Source organism: Alexandromys fortis, unplaced genomic scaffold, assembly GCF_014885135.2.
Source record: "Alexandromys fortis isolate MF-2015 unplaced genomic scaffold, M_Fortis_MF-2015_v1.1 scaffold_15, whole genome shotgun sequence".
NCBI classification, from domain to species: Eukaryota; Metazoa; Chordata; class Mammalia; order Rodentia; family Cricetidae; genus Alexandromys; species Alexandromys fortis.
Window position 1 is genome coordinate 252,370 of NW_026067911.1, and position 18,194 is coordinate 270,563.

Genomic DNA, 18,194 nt, shown 5'->3' on the forward strand with positions numbered 1-18,194 from the left:
TTGTGAAAGGTGTTGTTTCCCTGATTTCTTCTCCAATCCATTTGTCATTTGTATATATGGCTACTAATTTTGATGAGTTTGGGTCCAACTACTTTGCTGAAAGTGTTATGTCAGTTGTAGGAGTTTCCCAGGGGAATTTTAGGGTCACTTATATATACTATCATAGAATCTGCAAATAAAGATACATTGGCTTCTTCCTTTCCCATTTGTATCCCCCTTTATCTCCTGCAGTTGTCTTATTGCTCTAGGAATGACTTCAATGTTGTCTGAGTTTTTCTGTCCTGCTCGGTCCCCACAATCGTTAAGTCCCAAAGAAATCACACAGAGGTCTACATTGGCCTATAATCTGATTGGCCCATTAGCTCAGGCTTCTTATTAACTCTTACAACATATATTAGCCCATTATTCTTGTCTGTGTTAGCGACGTGGCTCGGTACCTTATTTGGCGGGGCAGTCACATCTTGTCTATATTCTGCCAATTTTATTTTAAATAAACACTGATTGGCCAATAGCCAGGCAGTAAGTATAGGTGGGACAAGCAGACAGAAAGTAGAGGAGGGTCAAGGAGAACAGGAGAATTCTGGGAAGAAGGAAGTCCTAGTGGGCAGTCCTGACCCAGCCATAGAAGAAGCAATAGGACATTTGGATTGCAGACAGTTACTAGGCCTGGCTCTAATGTGGATTCTGGTGTTCTCAACTCAGATACTCACACTTAAACAATAAGTGCTTTATACAAAGTGACACATCTCTAATCCCACAGTTACTCTTTTTAAAAAGCATTATTTTATGCCAGGCATTGTGACACACACCCTTCCTCAGGAGGCAGAAGCAGATGAGTTTCAAGGTCAGCCTGTTCTACATAAGTTCCAGGCTACAGAGTAAAACCTTACGTCAAAAAGCAACCCCCACACCAATACAGCCGGTGAAGGCCATGCTATTTCTATATAATAATGGAGAATTAACTTGGGAAACTAACCTGAAGCAAGCTTGGCACTGCTGGTTATGATGAGAAGACAAAGGATGAATTCAAATAATGGAGAAGCACTCAAATATCGGACAATTTTTATTTGATAAATTTCATAAATGTGAAAAGACTAGAGATGTACAGTCAGTACGGTATGGTTATTGATGATCAGACACTGAAAGGATGATCCTAGATGCCACAGAGTCTGTGGCCAACACTCGACACTGCTGCCATGTCTCCAGCTGCTCACTCCTCACAAGAATCTAGCACTTGTCACCACAAACATATTATCAGGGATGGTTTATTTTTGTGGAATATCATTCAACCTAGTGTGCATCAAATAGCACTTTAGTAATGCATCAATTTTATATAAATGATTCATTTTAAAATAGAAATAAAAATGCCTATAAAGGGAAGTCAAAATTAATACAACATATATCTCTTTGGTTGACTAATTTATACCTGCTTATATTCCAAACTGGACAGGGTATACACGAATATAGAAGATTCCTTTTCCCTTCAGGCTCCAAACTTACTTTGAGGATTCTGTTTTTAGTTGTAAAGTTTTAGTAGCTTTAACCTCTGTCCAACAAGAGTCTCAAGCATCTCAGAAAAGTTCAGTTCCTGAATATTGTGCAAGAGAAATAACCTCAGTCCATTAATATTAACTAATGACAGGGCTAACCACAAGTTTTCCCATAGGGCGATTTGTCTAGTTACAAATCTCAGGATAGATTTGTCTCAGAATATTGCTTGGGTTTAGGTCAACTCTGGGAGCTTTTCTGCATTCCAGATTTCAGACCCAAAGAAGAGGTAGAGGCAACAAAACCATAAACTGTGCATCTCCCCTACCCCACAGCAATCCTTGACAGCTGCAGTTCTCACTGGCTCACAGCTAACTCTGGGCAAGTCTGTGATGCTAAAGCCAGGTAGGGTGCTGACTGGCAACTGTGCCAACTAACTTGATGCTTGCCATTATTTCCATGTCTAGCCTTCAGATCTGAGATCACTGGGAAACTAACAGTAACATTTGGCATTTACTGTCCTTTGATAGAGAAAAGAAGTTGGTTATTAGAATTGACCTATCCAAAGACTTGGACAGAAATATGCAAGGGGAGCTCTTCTGGCATTTTGTAGTAAACTTTTATCATACAAACAATAGCACCAGAATACTACAAAACCAAAAGCAAAATAAAGCCTCCACTGCTTTATCACATTCTTAAGTGAATACAAGAAAACCATGTTTCGAGGGTAGATAATATTCCTCCCTGAAAGCAGTTGTTCTGAGCTACAAAGCAGAATGAGTATACCAGTGGATGTCTTATTTGTTTACTGTGGTGTTGGGGATGGAATCGAGGACTTCAAACATGTTAGCCAAACATTCTACCACTAAGCTATCCCCCAACCTATCCACTGTTATGTGGAATATAGGCTGCAGGTGTAGGCTTATGCTGGCATCTCCTATGCATGCATAAAGCTATGAATTTGATCCTCAGCTCCACTAAAAAAAAAAAAAAAGAGGGCTGAAGAGAGGGCACAATGGTTAAGAGTACTAACTGCTCTTTCAGAGGACCCAGGTTCAATTCCCAGAACCCACATGGCAGCTCACAACTGTCTGTATCTCCAGTTCTAGGAAATTCAACACTCTCACACACATACACAGGCAAAACACCAATCAATGCATATAACATTTAAAAAAATTATTAAAAAAAGAATAAAAAAGGAAGTCTTCTTAACTAAATAAAAATGATATAAAAATAAAAATGACTACCACTCAATGCTAGGCCACATGTTGGCCAGCTGAATGCTGGTCGTCTCATGGTGACTTTGTAGTACTCTGTCAATAATCAACACCATAAGACATGGAAGGCATACCCATTCAATGTCATTTTGTTGCATGTATGTTCTTTATTCTAAGGGATAAAACATCTATTATCTTTCTATCATCTATTCCACTGAAGGTATATGTAATATATCATCTCTAGAATATAAATAAGAGTATTTTCAGAACAGGTCATCATAAATATAATTCTGTAATGTCTAAGTTAAAATGGGCTATTTATGAAAGTTAATATTCAGATAACATGGATAATAGTCTTGCATTAGTTAAACAGATAAGCAAACAGTTAATCTAAAAACAGACAGTTCTCATTACTCTGCGATTCTTGCCTTCCCAGCACAGGCCCGAAGTTCCACCCACGTGAGGAGCAATGAGTGGAGAGCCGCAGGACAATCTCAAGCAATCACCATCTTCTCAGAGGAACTGACAAAAACTCACTGCTGTTTTCTATGACCTCAGGTGCACACAGAATCACATGCTCAGAGCTAGATGCCAGTTCTCTAGTAATCATTCACAAATCTTAAAACATTACTTCTACATAAAACAATTAATTCTCAGTGATAGAGATCTGCAAACTAAAATTTGAGATTCAAGAAATTAAGAATAATATGTCCGATTAATCATCCATAGCATACTGACTTATTGCTGATAAAATTCATTTTTTTGCTGACAAAATTCAGCATCTTAGACTTTGTTTTATTTTCATTCAACAACCATACCTTACAATGAGTAAGCATAATTATGTAAGCATAATTCACTTTATTGTGGCAGTCTGCTTTAAATTAGATAACATACAATAACCTAAAAATAACAAGATTCTTAACAAAAATCCTTTATTCTAAAGGCTGGTTTACAGAAAGTCAAGAGTAATCCTAAGTGGGACATGGAAAGATTTTATGGCTTATACTTTAATTTGTATAATTCAATGTATTTGCAATATATAAACACTGTTCAACTTGTTTTTTTATTGATACATCTGAACTTTACAACATTGTTATAAAATTATGAACAGTCTTTGGAGAGGGAGCAGGTAATTGGGGAGGGGGTGAAATATATTAGCCAGTTGAAGCATGCAGAAGATAGGACAGATTCAGGAAATTAAATGTGAGACAATGGTATCTATCTACCCACTACAGACTTTACAAATGTGACTACAAAAAATGTTAGCAAACACCAATTTGAAGTGTAGTGAATGGCTTTACCTCTGACTTGGACATGAGATGTCAAACTCCCCGTGCCCTTCTTAGATTAGCTTCCCTGGCTGTGTTACAGTTTCATTAAAGAAGTCTGGGGTCGGTCCAAGCTTTCAACCAACACTGAAGAAGACAATGGTTAGAAATGTGTTCTCCATATTTGCTGTGACTTAAGAAGCACAAATGAATTAACTACACAGGTCACTGAAGGACCAAATTCCTTAATATTCACATTAACTTTTCCCATGAAAAGCTTCAAATATAATCTAATAAAAAAAATAGAGTTCTCAAGGCAAATCTTTAGCATAATTTACAGAAGCAGATTTAAATAGAAGAGTCCCAAACCATACTAATCCTAAAAATACACCCAGGAGTTACCCTTTTCTTCTATCTTGATATTAAAGTATAGTGGCTCCAGCAAAGGCTATAATGCCACCAGAAGTCCCTTAAGCGGAAGGGACAAACCAAACAAAGAGATTGGAAGTATCTCTTTATTTCCAAAGTTTAGTAAGCTCACATTCAAATGAAAGAGAACAGAGAAGGCCTGTTTCCTGCGGAACTCCAAGAAGCTCTCAACTCCTCCAGAGATTTCAGACAGTAACTTCAGAGCCAGTGTGGCCTCTTAATAGAATGACCCCAAACCTGAGGACAGGGGAACTTGTCCTTTAACAAGTAGATGAGTCCATTGTGGAGAGAGTCAAGATGCTCCTGTCATTGGTATAGAAAGGATCCGATGCACTCCACAACCTTAAAGTAACAAGAGAAAAGTTTGGCTCACCATACCCACAGTTAGTTGAAAACAAACAAACTAACAACAAACCAGAGCCTAAAATGTGGGAACAAAATACAATTTAAATTTTAAAATAATCACCGATTTATTTCTAAATGCTAAAGAGTTCTTCAAATTAGCACTGAACCCTACTCTAGAGATTATACAAATGCTTGAGAAAAATTATGCTGTTTAGTTAGCTATCATACAGAAATTAGCCCAAATATACACATTCACTTTCAGCACATTTCTATAGGCAGTAAACATAAGGCGCTTTTGAAATCTTAGTAACTCAGTACGTAGTAAGTATACTATTAAGAATTTATACAATCCAGGTGCTAGAGAGATGAATGCTGGGGAACTGATAAAGGGTCTGCAATGCAAACACAAGAACTTAAGTTTGGAACCCCAGCAACTACATAAAAAGCCGAGCATGGCCGTGGAGCCTGTGATGCCAGCACTGGGCAGAGATAAGCGGGTTCCACAGGCTCACTCGTGAGCAGCCCTGGCAAACTGTGGTACTGGGTTCAGTCGTGACCCGCCTCAATAAACACTGGGAGGACAACTGCGGGAGGCACTGACATCTACCTCCGGGTTCACATTACCTTTCCCCACGGAAAGCTTCAAATAATAATAGTCTAATAAAAAATAGGTTTCTCAAGGCAAATCTTTAGCAGAAAAATTTACAGAAGCAGATTTAAATAGGAGAGTCTCAAACCACACTAATCCTAAAAATACACATACCCAGGATTTACTCCAGCTACCCCCTTTGTCTGTCTGTCTGTCTGTCTGTCTGTCTGTCTGTCTGTCTCTCTCTCTCTCTCTCTCTCTCACACACACACACACACACACACACACAAAGAGCAAAAAGTAAAAAAAAAAAAAACAGCAGCAACAAAACCCCATACATTCAGTTTTACTGAAAATCAAGTCAGCTTATATTTTGACATTACAGGAAAAAAAAATCACCCACTAAAAGCCTAAGAATGAAGCATTCATATTATTGGTCACTTTTGGGTATAAATTCTACTCTAAGGATTTCAGCTTAATCAGCCTGAATGTCATAAATGGTTAGCATCAGAAGACACTTGCAGATTCTTTACTAATCTGAAGAATTAACTACTGACTGACTGTCAAGGCCTTGGGCTAAGCAATTCAATATATAATATTCACTTGCAGATGTCACTTTGAATTAGCCGGAATTAACCAAAGATGAAGTAAAAACTCCACAAACAATCTGCCATGCTTAAAACACATGCCCTTAGCCCAAGGACAGTATCAAAGTTACCAAGTAATTTTATAAAAACTGAAAGCGTGTAACTTTAAACACACAGCATGCACCTCCTGCCAGGGTCTCCACCTCCCCTAGACAGGGTTAAAGCTAGAAGTCCTGACTCGTTTGTATCCAGCATCTTGTTTCCCAATGACTGACTCTGCATATAAGTTAAGCCTAAGTCAGTGACTGACAGAAAGTAAGCAGAGTGGAGACTAACAGTAGTCTCATCTTCATGGTATTTAGAGAAGCCTGGGACCCTCACCTTGACTTAAGGAGAGTATTGTTTACAACTCTCTCAAACACTGAGAACTCAAGCGGGCAGGTATTAGGCAGCCAACAATTAGAAAGTAAATAAAAGTGAGAAGATGAATACGTCTCACTGAGTATATGGGAAACAGTATCCCTTTAATTCTAATTGCCTACACTCCAATGCAGTGGAATGTCCAATTCTAATCTGCAAGACGCTAGCATTTGTTTTTCCTCTTTTCAAACACTGCTTACAGAGAAAAATTATCAGGCAATGTATCTTTTGTTTTTCCATCTTTTCAAAGCACACGTGCACTCACTTTAACAAAATATTAAACACCTGAAACATCTAGGAACTAATAACCTCTTCCTTTCCCTCACCCCTCCCCCTTCCAGGTCCACCAACATGTTAGGCAAGTGCTTTGAAATTAACTATACCCTATCCCTCTATTACTTTTGAATTTTGACACAAGATCTCTCTAAGTCATCTAGGAAGGCCTTGAACTTGCAATCCTTCTGCCCCAGCCTCCCAAGTGCTAAGATTACCAGTGTATACTACTATGATGGTTAGTATTAAACCTTGATCCTCTGGAAGAGCAACCAGTACTCTCAACCACAGACCCATTTCTCCAGCCCTGAGATTCTTATTGCAATAAGAAAGTTGCCAAATATTTTGTTCTTTGAAAGAGAATAATACTTTCATAACACTTAAAGAACATGTCTTCCATATCAGGTTCTGGTCGAGTTGTCAGAGTGTTCCAGGCCCGGAAATAAGTTTACCCTATTTCGCTGGGTAAAGCCAGCGGACTCACTGCTATCTGCAGCTGCAAGTCTTTCTGTCCTTTTATAGGACACTCATCTGCAGCAAAGGCCATGCAGTGAAATGTCGCACCTGCTGATATGGTTGGGACTACACCTTCCTATGACTCGCTCCAGCATTCTTCCAACAGACGTGCATGGGGTCTCTCCTGGGAAACAGCACATGGAGTCCAAGCACTTGACACTTGAATGTGCTTCAGCAAGCTGCAGAAGAACATAAGTGAGTTATTCGTACATCTGGACTTCACAAAACCATTATGAAATCAGAACAAGCATTTCAAACAAAGTGACTGATAACAAACATATATGGCTTACTACAATATGGAAAGTACAGAATTCTTTGGTGTACACTCATAAATTTAAACATTTAAAAGCCTTGTGTCCTAATCAGAAACCCAGTTAAATAATGGTATAAAGATGAGTAGATAGGTGTTTAAGTCTGTATAAATTTATTATTTTGTCACTTAATTTGCTATGGTCAATTTGGCTTATATCAACTACAACTCTAACTCATCCTGCAGTTTGCTTAGTTAGGTGAAATGTTCCTGCAATTATGATTAAAGAACAAATGTCCAGCAACTGAGAACAGTGGAGCATAAACTATCGTGAAGACTGGAAATTATCTGGCAGGATGTACATCATCTGTTAAGAATAAGATCAACAATATAGCAAGAACTACAGTAGTGTTTCTTATATGCCAGGAACGAATACCCAGCACACAGTGAGTCTCATCTGCCCTTTAAGGTTTTACGCTGTGCTGAACAACTCTAAGGTGCCATCCATGCTGATTATCAAGTTATCTTTTTAGTACGGAGTAGGTGGCACATGGATTGAAATTTGTCAAGCAAGTTACTAGGACTAATAAGATTTAAAGTTGAATTTATCAAATTTATAAGATTTATATTGATTCAGGAATAGGCTCAGCAAGATAATTCAACCCCATACTACTAACATTAATTAATTATTAAAATGAGGGTAAATGGTCTGACTATATGGCTGAATGAATCCCAACCCTGTTGTAGAGTATTCTTTTTTTTTTCTTCTGTTTGTTCCTTCTGTCAGGATCTCATTAGGCAGCTTGGAACTCAGTAAATAGACCAGGCTAGCCCTGATATCACAAAATCCATCTACCTCTATCTTTTGAGTACAAATTAAAAGAACTTATTTGAATTTATTTTCCTTTATGTATACAATGTCCTCTATGAGGAAGGATAAAATAAATTTGGTCAAGTTCTCATTTACAGGGTTGGGAATCACCATGTGCCATGTGAGGCATGGTAAAAGAAGACACTGTGGAAACTCACAATGGACAGAGACACACATATGAAATGTAAATAACCTGATATTCTGAAAGCAAGCAAATGGTGGAGTCCTATAATATCCATGTATGGAGTCCCTGCTCAGTCCAAGTGGTGGGAGTAGGACAGGGTTTCTTGTTTTCCAAGTGCCTGGTCACACCCAAACCCTGGGCTCTGCTAAGCACTGAGAAAGCAAACCTCATATATTCTTTAATTAACACATTGTGGTTTAGGACTTAGTTTAATGCACTACTACTTTAATTGTGTTCTGTGAGATATTTACATAAACATTTCATTTTAAAAAGGAGAGGTGTTCCTTTGACCAAATAGGTAGTTTGAGAAACACTAACCCAACGAAGCTTCAAACAGACTTTAAAGTGTCACAAATGTACTTAAGCCTCAGCTGGTGCAGCCTAAGCCCACCATTCTGATCATGTTCTTTCTCCGCCCCCAACTCCTCAAAGATCCTCGCCACCTCCCTACCCACCCAACTTCATGTTCTCTCTCTCCTTCCTTCTTTCTCAAAAAAAAAAACAAAAACAAAAACAGAAACAACAACAACAAAAAAACCAAAAACACAACAAAAACCCAGTAGGGCAAAAAATACCAAAACAATACAAGTATACACATACACATGTACACACACACACACACACACACCCCCCATGGAATCCATTTTGTATTGGCCAACTGCTCAAGGAACTGCTCCATTACCCCCGCAATGTGCCAGGAACCACTCACTACCATAGAAGTACACTAGAGGAATCCGAGTAATGCTGGCTTAGGTAACAGGTTCTCATCAGTTTAGGCTTTGCTGACTCCTGTGCTCCCACACGATCATGCTGAGGCAAAGCACTGGACTCAAGCTTCTTTCCTGATGGGAGGATGTCCCCCCTCCCCCCGCCGCCATAAGCTCCTCACCAGCCGAAGTGGGTGCTGTTCATCCTGTGGGCCTGGTTAAATGCTACTATCTCACTCCAATGGGAAGGAATCTCTCTGGATTCTGTTTACTGGTTTGCAGTATCCCTTGAATGATAGAAACCCTGAAAGTCAACTGAGAAGGCACCATGGCAGTTCTGAGATGAAGCAACCCTGCACTCATCTAGTGAGGTGAGGGTAAGGGAAAGGGAAAGGCGAAAGGTCAGCACAGCAGTGTGAGGCACAGTGAGACTGGCGACTCAGTGCTAACCCGCAAAGACTGTCACCGGGTATGAACCAAGTGTTTCTGACCTGGGAGAGACAGAGTTAAGAAAATCTGGAGCATATTTAATCACAAGCATAGCATCATTTTTATCACAGGCTTAACAGTATTGGTACTAGAAGGAAAGGATATTAAAAAAAAAAACCTAAAACTTGATCTTTTGGCACTTTATTTAGGAAGTACCGAGCTATCCCAAGAACTGGAGAGGAAGGGTCTTGTCTGGAACTTCAAGTTTAATGTCCTATATTTTGCTCATAGCTGCTATTCAGCCAACTGACAAGGACTCCCCAAAAGTCACAGCCACAGCCACTTGCATGCTAGTGTCCATCTATGTGCAATAGAACGTTTGAATTTGTATCTGGCTTTAGGAATCTGTCCTACATCACATAAACCTATGGCCAAATATTAAATCCTACACATCCAAGAGAGCAAGTGTTTTAAAACTAGTATATATAATGCTCTTTTCAGGTTATCTAGTGAAAGAAACAAAACAAACAGTAACGAGAAAAATTCAGGTGCATTGTAAACACTGAATACTGCACAGCTCTCCACAGAAAGCCCTCCCCAGCAAACCACCATGCTTTATCATTTTGCTAGAGGGACATCACCTATCTCCATATCCAGGAAGAGCTCAGGGGAGAACCTAGAGTTACAGCAGCCAGTAGTTCATTCAATGTATTAAGAGGGGAGATATACGATTTATAGAATCACAAAAATTAATGGTGTGAGATCTCGTCTGGTTGCACCAAGAATAAGCTCTGAGTATAGCAGACATCTGATCATTAATTAGTAGGTCACACTCTTCTGTTACACCTGATTCCAGGTTCCTAGGCAACATCCCTTGATTTCACCCCACGGATGCTCAACATGACTATGGCTGCCTAGTGAAAAATATCCATTTTTATAGATTTTGACTTCTGATATAAATTCTGACTTATTATCCTTGCTTCCACATCAATGGAATTAATATATATATATATGTATAAACAAGCAACATATATATGTATATATACATATATATGAACTTTGTCTAGACTTAAGGTTTGTTTTTAGAGAAATGTTTTCTTTTTGATGTGAAATCAGATAAAAAATTATTGCTGAATTTCAAATTTTGTTAAAAATCACAAATTTTCTAAAAAATACCGAGAGCGTTCTCTTTTCATAAGAGAGCTGGCTATCTTAGTCCAAAACTCCTGAATCCAGAACCTGTTTCCAGCTTACAGTTTTCTTAGTCACCCTTCAGTTCTCCCCTCTAAGTGAAACAAACAACTCCAAAATGATAAAGCTTTGAAAGACATTTACAACATATATGAAATATCTCCACGTTGTCTTGGGAGCTTTCTAGAGAGGTATTTCTATACATGATGCCTCATTTCAACACAAAAATAAGCATATAATTAAAAACGACATTGACTGGGAGCGGAGGCAAAGAGTTTGCTGGCAGCGCCCACAGACATGGCCTGGGGGCAGCAGCACTGGCAAAGTGGACAAGGGCGCCTTTTCCTAGAGTAAGCTGGCTGGCTAAATCAGTTGAAACAGATAAAATTGAGAGAGAGAGAGAGAGAGAGAGAGAGAGAGAGAGAGAGAGAGAGAGAGAGAGAGAGAGAGAGAGACCCACCCTGCTGAATAGAGACAGACTGAGGATAACCACCAGGAGTGACGTCGGCCCTCCACACACGAACATGCCTAAACACCCCCAGACACATGCACACATACTCCACATATGCACACACACCACAATATGCAAAAATAAAAATATAAAAAAACTGTATTATTATATAAACATTTTAATAATTGACTTATTACTAGTTTCAGAGGAGACTGGAGAGCCCTTTTATATAAATAATATGTTTATTCAACTCATTTTTTAACAATATATGCTGGGAATTTAGGTTAATGGAGAGCATCACTATTTGTTAAACATTAAAATTCCCCAATATAATGGAAAGAGTAAGTTCGTATCTTAGGTGAAAAGGAGAAACTTGACTTACAAATTTCAGGGTCTCACGGATCCCAGGCTGACCTTGAACTCTTTCCTGACCCTTCTGACTCCACATCCTAAGTGTTAAGACTGAAGTACATGCCACCATGCCCAGTTTATGCAGTGGTGGGACTGCGCTCAAGGCTTTGTGCAGGCTAGGCAAGCACTCTACCAACTGAGCTACATCTTCAGTCACCTAACTATAATCTCTTGAAACATAATAAAGTGAAAATTTAGAATTCATTTAAATTTCTTCTGAATTACTACTGCTACTGGTACTATTACTGATTGAGAACCAATTAACTGCCCTCACTGAGGGCTATTTGATAAAGGAATCTCACTTTAAGTCTCATGGAATAATTCATATTTTTCAAATTACTGTATATGTTCCTCGATCAGATTTATATTCTAAGTGGCTTTGTCTTCAGGTTTCTTGATTTGCTTATTCTAGATGAGCTACAGTATCTTCTTAAACAGAAATCACAATAAAATGACAATTAGGGAAAAAGAGAATGTCTGGTGTAGTGTTTATAAGTACTACAAACCAAAATGTTCATATCCTAATTATACCTAGAAGTAGCTTGGATTTATTGTTCAAAAGAGGAGCAAACTATTCCCATAAAAATCAATACTTTGAAGATTTACTTATTTCATAAGAGTGTTTTGCCTCCATCTATGTATGTGTGTGTACCATGTACATGTCGAGGGATGGTTGTGAGTCACCATGTGGGTGCTAGGGACCAAACCCAGGTCCTCTGCAAGAACAGCAAGTGTTCTTAACCACTGAGCCATCTGCAGCCCCAACAACTAATGTTTCTATAGAGATACAACTAGGAAAATATATGGAAAGACACCTCTGTTAAATGCCAGTTAATGGAAAGCCAGTCCCTCAGTCTAAGCACACTTGCTCATTTGATTATTCAACTCCAAGAGAGGAGGACTTCAGTAATTCAGTGTCTCTATTAAAATGTATAAAAATTACACAATTACATCTTCAAAGGAGGTAATGATTTCAAAATGATGAGGTATGACATACTTTCAAAAGAAGTGGAAAGGAATAACTTCTGGACTGAAAGAACAGGCTGTGAAAACACTGTACTATGACAGAATCTGAAGTGAAGTGTGATTTATCACTGTAGATCCCAAGAAACATGAATAAGAAATTCAGGATAAACATGAAAAATGAAGGGATACAAACAAGGAAAAGAACTAAGCCAAAACAACAGAAGAGGACCAGGGAAAAATCAGTACAGTGGAATGGAAATGTGATGCCCATTCTCCATGGCATACCCCAAACATGAGAATGAAGTATAGGAGTCCCCAAGAAGGCCCAACAAAGTACTACCTAGTGCACGCAACAACTGTCCTGCTGGCTGCAAGCCTCAGCTAGCAGGTGCCTACTGTCCTCCCCTCTGTGCTGGCTTTCAGCAAATTCATATGCTGAGCCGACTGAACCCTTATCTTCTTCCATCTAGAAGGACAGAAAAGCAGTAAGTCTTATATTCAGAATAATACTCTCACAGCAGTTTAAAATCAAAGCAGTAGGTTGGTCTACAATCTGTGGGGCACAGACGTAAGTTCACACAACAGCACTGTTACTGTCACAGGACAGAGAGAGCCAAGGAGCTTCTTGGAGAATACAGCAAAGCACACCATATGAAGACAGTGCAAAGCTCTGAGAAGCACACAGCCTAGTAAAAGCCAAGTTTCCTTTGGTTAAATTCTTTTTCTTCTGTAAAACTCAGTGTCACCAAGACTTAGCATTTGTTTTCTCATCTGCACTCTCATTAGGTCACTGCTCTACTTTTAACTGGACTGGAGAGCAGAAGGGTCACATGACCATAAACAGCAGCTGTAGAAAGAGGGCATAATTTACTTGTTAATAAAATTAAGTTGAAATATTTCTTTAGGGAATGTCAACTTACAAACATAGATTTAATTTTTTTATGTGTATGAGTGTTTTGCTTGCATGTATGAATGAGGCTGGTGCCTTTGGAGCCAGAAGAGGGTGCTGGATCCCCTGGAACTAGAGTTACAAATAGTTGAAACACCAGGTGAGTGCTAGGTACTGAACCCATGTCTTCTGAAAGAACAGCTATTGCTCTTAACCACTGAGCCCTCTTGATATCAAGCCCAGCAAAGGTCAACTTGTTTCTGTCTGGATTTGGCTGAGAATAGTATCTTCTTATTGTTTTTCTTTGCTGCTGATTTGAAGTGAACAGTATAAAACATCCATGTGCTCTGTAACGATCCTAGACTCCTAGGAAGGGGAACATGCAGAGATGTGCATATTGCAACACACTAGAAGGAGCAGAGTGTGGCACCAGCGCTCAGGCCAGCTGTGAGGAGAGCAGTAGATTCTTCTTCAGTGACATCTCACCCAAAGGTCCTGTTTTCATGGCAATCTTTCCGAGGAATGTTAATGTTACTAGTTTATTACAATATTATAATACCTGGGGTCTCATTGCACTTTGCTTTTCTCATTCTTTTATGTCTAGTATTGCTTTTTAAAAAAGGGGTTGTTTTAAGACAAAATATGTAAAAAACTACAAATTCACAACAATATGATTAATCACAGTGTAAGTTATCATCCTTTAACAAGAGCTGGCCTATGTTCTTTTATATAATAAACTCTTCTATTGGCAGGTCTTTAATATAAGATATCTAGATAGCCATTGATTATAGAAAATTAGCTATTCAAAAAAGTGAGGGATACATATTTGCCTCAATCAAAAGTAAAAATCAAACCTTCATTACAGATTTTGTAAATATAAAAAATGATTTACCATTCATTTGCTATACATAATTATTGTAGCTATCATTCAAAGAAAAATATCTGAAAAATTTTAAAAAGTAGGAATAAAAACACAAAAAGGTTAGTAAAACTTTAAAGCACCTTTTAAATTATAAACTCATATCACCTGACAGTTAAATGGTCTTATATCAAAGCTATTCATTTGATCAAGTGAATACACACAAATTAGAACTTTTGAGAATAAAAAATAATTTAAAATACACATAATTGTCAGACTGGTGGCATATGCTTTTAATCCCAGCATTCACGAAGCTGAGACAGGTACATCTCTGTGAGTTTGAAGCCAGCCTGGTGTACATAATGAGTTCTAGTACAACCAGACACCCTGTTTCAAAACAAACAAAAAGCAAACAAACGTATTTTTTTGACATTTTATAATACCAAAAGTTCTAGGATTTCAGCTTGCATTTCCTTCTATCAAAAGACATCTTGAGGTTAGGTTTTTTTTTTTTTTTTTTTTTTTGGTAAACTTCCAAATTGGCATGGCTGTGGAGGTAAGAGTTAAATATAAGATATAAAATATATATTTCAACTTATAGATGCAGTAAAGAACAGCCAAGATGTAAGATACTTATGTAGCCACTGTAGTATACAAAGACACACACACACACACAAGTATTTATATCACAGATTAAGGCAAGACAAAAAACATAGGCAACTCTTACAAGTTATTACAATTTAGGTTTACACTTCGTGATGACTTTTTAAGTACCCGACATGCAGGAGCACACGCATGACTATGACAACATGCAGGAGCATACACGCATGACTATGACAAGCAGAAGCATTAGAATTATGCTAGAAAAATAGGTGTGACATATGTAACAAGGTACAGTTCTCTGTCCTCATGTTTAATTTCCATCTGAATTTTCTTTTTGAAGAAGAAAGGATGTCATTTTAAAATTTTAATATATGTATTAATTAAGGTCAAATTAGAGACAGAGCTGTGCTAACAAAAATACTTGACTCTTTATTGATGCATCTGCCCATCTTTTGAATATTATTTAATTGACCTTTGCATGCATAAGGGTTACAAGGATCTACTCCTACTCTACCTAAGTTTGCTCAGCTGATTCCTTGCCCTCGACAAAGGCTGCAGTGCGATGAACTCGTCACTTAAAGCAACTGTGTTGGAGTACATCTATAAGTGGACAGAAAAGGGATGGGACACACACAAGTCAGTGAGCTGTATTCATCATCTGGGAGACAGACACAGGACAAGCTTTGTAAATACCAAACACCTGTTCCCACAAGAGCAGAAATATGCACGGTATGCACACAACTGGTATTGTAGAATGCATGCCTTAAAAAATTCTTATTCTGAAGAAAAAAGAACTTAGAATAAATGCTGGCAGCCCTCCCTTTAATGTGACTTTTCTTGTTATATCTGATAAGCAATGAGGCATCTGACAACTTAGTAGCATTTCTGCATCATTTGAAATCAGAAGGGACAGTAGAAGCTGAAGTGAATACTGCTTACAGGAAAGGAGTAATATGACATTTACTGTCACAGCATAAAAAGGAAAGAGAAAAAAAAAACACAAAATGACAGCAACAGGCTAGAAGACCCATGAATAGAAGTAAAACTTTCCTTCCTTTGCCCAAATGAGAACAACCAGAAAATCTCATTTATCACTGGATACTAATTTATATAGAAAAAAGGGAAAATTATTCTGACTTCACATATGATAAAATAATTTAGTGTAAATTCCCTTTTTAATAAATTTTAACTTATGTTAAAATAAATATATAGAATATTCTTAACATAAGTAAAATCATACCTTTTGGATCAGTAGGCAATCCCTATGAAAATACACTTGAAACTTTTAAACCATAGAACAATTTAGGACAAATGCAAATAAATGTTACTATGTTGTTACTCAACCTTTTGGGGAACTATACTATAGATTACAGGGTGAGACAAACTATCCTCCATAAAAATCTAGAAAAGTGGAGCTGGAGCAAAGGTTAAGCACACACACTTCTCATGCTGAGAAGCTGAGTTCAGTTCCCAGCACTCACTCTGGGTAGTTCACAACCACCTGTAACTCCATCTCCAGGAGATCCAACTCTCTCTTCTGGCCTCTACTGGCACCTGAAATCATGTGTGCATACCCCCATACATATACATACAATTGAAAATTAGAAACAAAATCTTTAATTTGAAAAGCCTAAAAAATACAATAAAATTTTTAAAGTAATACTTTGACTATATTTATGTCTAAAGATTAAAAATAAGATAAATCCTTCAGATATAGATTTAAATAACATATTGTAGAATGGAATTCTATCCCTGCTCATGCATATATACACACAGGCAGACACAAAAATCATGTAACTTTTCTCAGCACCATTCAGAAATCAGTATGACAGAGTAATATCTCATTTTATACTGCACCAAATACACATTCACTACAATTATAGTGCCAAACTAAGAAAATGATAAGTAAATGCTGAAGTGACCAATGGAATCATTTCTTTAGCACTTACTGTGCTTAAATATACTTTCATTTAATCCTCACTGCAAAGGAAATGAAGGATATTTCTATCATAATTTCACTGATGGTACTGGTCCCCAAATATCATATCCCTAAGCATTACCATACTTAACGTCTGCTGGAGTTTAAGGACATGCTAGACACCTTAGCCACAGCTAGCCGATGTAATACTGTGGCATTTGAAGTGGATTTAGTACTATGATCATCTGGACATAACTTGATAGTTTGGTATTTAAATTATAATTACTAGCAGCTATAAAAATTAATAGAAAAAATAAGAAAAAATGAAAACAACAGACTTAAAACTACTGGAGATGCTTTGCTATAGGAAGAGGTGTTTTCCAACAGAAGCACTCTGTAATTGTAGTTACAGCGCTTTGTTCCCACAGGAGTACTGAGTATGAAAGTGCGTACCTGTGCCTTTTCTGTACTTGTTGGATGAAGGTGTCGGTCAAACACTTTCTTCACAACATCAAGGAACAGACAAGTAACAACCATGAGGAGTATGGCAAACCACACCGGTCCACTTGACAGGAGCTGAATAAATACAAAGTACATATTCTGGGAGCCCAAAAATGGCCTGCAAAGAAAGATAGTAGACTCATTAAAAGCAAACACTGGCTATGCATAGTATCACATGCCAGTATTCTAAACACATGCAAGAGTAGGCAGAACCCTGGGTTTGAGGCCTACACACAGTGAGATGTTGTGTTAGAAACAAACAAGTGAAATAAAAATTTAACAAGTTAAATCAAGACATCAGCAAAACTTAAATAACTGAAAGTAACAATTTTAAGAGTGCCAGGAAAATTTTCTAAATTGAAACTGGAAAACTTAAATAAACTAATGAAATATAGACTGGATTAAAATGTAAAATCCAGTTTAATTATTTTTAACAATTATAATTTTTATTAATAGGGGAATAGCAAGCTACTAACTAGATCACCCTAGTTTCCTGGCAAGTTATAAAAGGAATAATGGAGACTAGACTGATGTAGACTACAGAAGTAATGCGTGAGGAAATACTTTCTACTGACTACAAAGGAAACACCGGGACAGGTAAAGCGCTCGCTGTGCAATACTGACAACCTGAACTCTCCTGGAACCCAGGAAAGGTAAAACGTGAGAACTGGTGCTGCAGAGTTGTCCTCTGATGTCCACATGGCTGTCATGACAACAACGGTGACGATGACAACGACGACAACCACTGCCACCACCACCCTCCTGATTATCCAAATCTTAGACTGAATGCTAGGTTTTTCTTTAAACACACAGAGATGCTACATCATGGTAT

At 37.9% G+C, this 18,194-nt stretch overlaps 1 protein-coding gene across 1 annotated transcript in view; it reads right to left on the reverse strand.

The window, feature by feature from the left end:
• Positions 1–3,543: 3,543 nt before the first annotated feature.
• Atp11b (ATPase phospholipid transporting 11B (putative)) overlaps positions 3,544–18,194 on the reverse strand; it is a 97,930-nt gene continuing 83,279 nt past the window's right edge. The window contains exons 28-30 of the mRNA XM_050138320.1: positions 17,315–17,480; positions 7,181–7,311; positions 3,544–4,744 (exon numbers count right to left, since the gene is read on the reverse strand). Of these exons, the coding sequence (XP_049994277.1) occupies positions 4,663–4,744; positions 7,181–7,311; positions 17,315–17,480 (379 nt within the window). The 3' untranslated portion in view covers positions 3,544–4,662. The remainder of the gene's footprint in view (positions 4,745–7,180; positions 7,312–17,314; positions 17,481–18,194) is intronic.